The sequence below is a fragment of the Carlito syrichta genome, unplaced genomic scaffold (assembly GCF_000164805.1).
Source record: "Carlito syrichta isolate Samal-C Ts95f unplaced genomic scaffold, Tarsius_syrichta-2.0.1 Scaffold287601, whole genome shotgun sequence".
In the NCBI taxonomy this organism is placed as follows: Eukaryota; Metazoa; Chordata; class Mammalia; order Primates; family Tarsiidae; genus Carlito; species Carlito syrichta.
In genome coordinates this window covers 217,330-221,551 of record NW_007231697.1, presented here as the reverse complement: position 1 = coordinate 221,551, position 4,222 = coordinate 217,330, and the positions used below count along the sequence as shown (strand labels likewise).

Here is a 4,222-nt window from a genome sequence, read left to right as displayed (position 1 = left end):
TCAAGGGTTCCGGAATGCAGCGGGCAGAGGCCCAGCCCATAGGCTGTCAGCACTTGAAGGGTGACAGCTCCCCTCCTCTCCTCTGCCCATGCCAGTTCTGTCTTTGCTTCTTAACCCACAGGGCCCCACATCCCCCCCTCAGAAGCTGGGGAGGACTGCCCCCAGGGGAGCTTCCACCTCTGTTCTTACTTTGAACCTGTTCCTATCCACCTAGGCAGCTGGCTGGGTTGCCCTGAAGGCACTCTGAAAGGCCCCTCAGCCTCTAGGTGTATTGCAGCCTGCGCAGGCCCACTGGAGGGAGCAGTAGGACAGGCTCAGCCTGGGAAAGCTGCTTCCTGCCCCATAGGCCTTCAACTCTCAATCGCAAGGGACCTTTCCCATCGCTTCAGGCTCTTTCACTTCCAGCTCTGTGCCTTGGAGCAACTCCATCTGGGGCCTCAGACGCTGGCCCTGTGGTCCATACTCTCCATCTCCTCAGGCGGAGGTCAGAAGAGTTCTATCAGTATGGAGATCCCTGGGGCCTAGGGAGCCTGAGCTGAGCTGGGTCCTGAGTGCCAGCCTTGTGTCCCCAGATCTATTTCATCTGGGTGACGCGGACCCAGCGGCAGTTCGAGTGGCTGGCTGACATCATCCGGGAGGTGGAGGAGAATGACCACCAGGACCTGGTGTCTGTGCACATCTATATCACCCAGCTGGCAGAGAAGTTCGACCTCAGGACCACCATGCTGGTATGTCAGGGCTGGGCAGCTTGACAAGTAGATGGATTGGCAGCATATGACGGGATGGCCGGGGCTGATGAGTCCCCAGCTGGCAGGAGGCACAGCGCTGGTAGCCCCGACCCTCAGCCTTCAGCTCCATCCCCACCTCAGCCTGTCTCCTGGGCTGTGTGTGTGGGCTGGCTCAAGCTCAGTGCTGACCTTGATTGTCCTTGGGCTGATCTGCCCTTGTGCCCTCAGTACATCTGCGAGCGGCACTTCCAGAAGGTGCTGAACCGGAGTCTGTTCACGGGCCTGCGCTCCATCACTCACTTTGGCCGCCCCCCCTTCGAGCCCTTCTTCAACTCCCTGCAGGAAGTCCACCCACAGGTCAGTTCCGCCCCCTTCCACCCTGAGACTCTGGCCTTTCCCTGGCTCTGGTCCTCAAGCATCCTGCAGTTGTATCCTGAGCAGGGATAGGACCCCCACCGACAACCCGGCCCCAGGATAGGATAGGATAGGATAGGGTCAAGTGCTGAAGGAGAAGTTCAACCCCTTACAGCTCAAGCATTTTCCTCAGGATTTGAACTTGAAACCCTGGTCATTCCAGCCAGGCTTTGTTTTCCCTGAGGAATGAGTGTCTTAAGGCTGCTGGCTTCTCCTTCTTGATCCAATCCTCTGACAGGTGCGCAAGATTGGAGTGTTCAGCTGCGGCCCTCCAGGAATGACCAAGAATGTAGAGAAGGCCTGTCAGCTTGTCAACAGACAGGACCGAGCCCACTTCATGCACCACTATGAAAACTTCTGAGCCTGCCCTCCCTGGTTCCTGCTTCCAGTCTCCTGCCTTCCTCTTTATGGACCTAAGTTGCCCAGGCCTGCTGGCAATTCATTAGAACCCACCTCAGGCCTCAGCTGGAGGGCTGGGGAGCCCCTCAGTCCCAGGCTCTGAGAAGACAAAGACTACCCCCTACCCCAGTTCAAGCCATGGCAAGCAAAGTGGGGAGGGGACAGTCCCTGTTTTGAAGCAATGAAGACATGCAATAGTGTTTTCCTCCAATAAGTCCTCATGTCCCTGTTTGACTTACACGAAAGCAATGTAATCGTGTTGGTATTTTCTTGGCCCAGCATTTGAGGGAGAAGGGGGTGGAGATAGCTCTGAGTCAGAATCTCTTCAGAGCCCAGTACAGAAGCCTTGATACTCAGAACCTGGACAGCCCAAGTGCCTCAAGTCAGTCTCTGGGCCTTTCTCCTCCAGCTCCAAAAAGGAGTAGTCCTGCTCTTATCCCTTCCTGCTCCTAGAGGGTCAGGAACCTAGAGAAGGGCACCAGGGAACAAAGATGCCTCCCCACTCCTGATGTTCCTGATGTAAGCCAGTTATGCCCACTGCCCTGACCCCGTGGCAGGCCCCTCTCTCCATCCAGTGGAGCAGTCTCTCAACTCTGGGAATAAGGGAGTCCAGACTCTCTGCCAGATATTCAGAACTCCCTCAGCTAGGTGTGATGGCTCATGCTTGTGATCCCAGCACTTTGGGAGGGCAAGGTGAGAGGACTGTCTGAACCCAGGGGTTCAAGACCAGCCTGGGCAACTTGGTGAGACCTCATCTCTACAATAAATCAAGAAAAATTAGCTGGGCGTGGTGGTGCATGCCTGTAGTTCCAGCTACTTGGAAGGCTGAGGCAGAAGGATGGCCTGAGCCCAGCAGGTCGAGGCTGCGGTGGCCATGAGCATGCCACTGCAACTCCAGCCTGAGTGACAGAGTGAGACTCTGACTCAAAAAAATCCAAAAAAACCCAAAACAGCAACAAAAACAAAAACAGAACCCCCTCTCAATCCCCCACTTCCACAGGAGTTGGACGACCAGCTGTCCTAGTTTTCCCAGGACTCCCCCAGTTTTAGTACTGAAAATCTCTTGTTCAAGGAAACCCCTTAGTCCCAGGAAGATCAAGACAGTTGGCCACTTTACACAAGAGCCAACTTAAGATGTCACCTCCATACTCAGATCTTTAAGACCCTTCCCTTCCCTTCATCTGGCTCTTTTCTACAAAGCTGAGCAGTAAAATATTTTAAATTGAGATAAAACTTGCATACAGTAAGTCTTAAAGTAACCATGTACCTGTTTTACCACCACCCAGGTCAAGATATAGATCATCTCAACAATTTTGTCACCTCAGAAACTTACCTTGTACCCCTTCTAGTCGGTCTCCCCCAACTCCTAGAAACTACCACTGATGTGATTTCTATCACCCTAGTTTTGGTCACTGAATGTACTCTTTTGAGACTGACCTCTTCCACTCACCATAATGCCTTTGTGATTCATCCATGCTGTTGTAATCAGTATTTTGTCCCTTTTTATTGCTTAGTAGTATTCCGTTTTAGAGATGTACCACAATTTGTTTATCTGTTGATGGACATTTGAGTTGTTTCTGTTTTGGGTGGTTATGAATAAAAAATTCTATAAACATTCTTGTACCTATCTTTTGGTGGCCATAATTTATTCATTTCTCTTGGGTATATATCTAGGAGTATCTAGGAGTGGGATTGCTGGGTCATAGAGCTCTCCAGCCAGTAGGAACCATGGAAGAAGAGTTTTGGGCTAGTCCCACACCCCTGAACCAGGATCCTGTCTTCATTGGCCCCACCCTGCCTCTACAGCTAGGCCAAATGCCTCTGGTTCCCAATCCTCTGTGTGGAAGGTATCTCTCTGACAAAGCTGGAAGAGCACCAATCAAGGATCCAACTGGATTCTAGTGCCAACCCTACCTGTAAATAGCTACAAAATCCCTTAACTTCTCTGAACTTGTTTCCTCATTAACTTAAATGTCTGTATTAGAAAGTCAGATAGCAATATTGGCCCAGACAAGTATACAGATGAGAAAGGCATGAGAATGTATGAGGGAGGACTCCCCCCGCCCCAATGGAATTATCTTTTAAAGGGCGGGCCCTTGGTAGAACAGACTTTCCCCATTAGGTCAATGTTCTAGAAACCCACCAGCATCAGTGTACCAGTTAGCATTGTCGTGAAAGACTGGGTTTGGCTTCAGGGAATTTTTTTGAAGATTCTTTCAATGTATTTGCTTATTTCATGATGGGTGATTTGCGAGTGCACCTGCCCACACCACGCTGAGCATTCAGCAGTTTTTCACCCAAAATGGCATGACCGCTGTGCCCCACCACCTTCCCAGTTCACCAAATCTCGTTCAGAGAGATTTTGTTTGTGTCCGTGGATGAAAACAGTCCTCAAAGAGAAATGTTTTGCTGACATGGAAGAAGTGACACAAAGAAACAGCAGAAGCACTAAAAGGGATCAAAATGGACAAATTCAAAAACTTTTGAGCAGTGGGAAAAGCATCTTGATAGGTATATTGCATCAAACAGAGAGTACTTTGAAGGTGACTAAAGTTTAAACATGTAAAAATAAACACACAATTGTTTATAAATAAATTCAGTTTTGGGGGGTCCCCCTTGTATTATACAATTGTAGTATATAATGTTAGTTCACCTGTTTATCAACAGCATCAGGCCTCCGG

General features: G+C 50.2%; 1 protein-coding gene across 1 annotated transcript; it reads left to right on the top strand.

Moving 5' to 3' along the window:
- Nucleotides 1–558: 558 nt before the first annotated feature.
- Nucleotides 559–1,629, top strand: LOC110595179 (dual oxidase 2-like; the record flags this gene model as incomplete). The annotated part of the gene is made up of 3 exons (XM_021709895.1): nucleotides 559–728; nucleotides 957–1,085; nucleotides 1,381–1,629. Coding segments are annotated over 3 exons (422 nt in total), but the record flags the coding sequence as incomplete, so codon positions are not given.
- Between the last annotated feature and the right edge of the window lie 2,593 nt (nucleotides 1,630–4,222).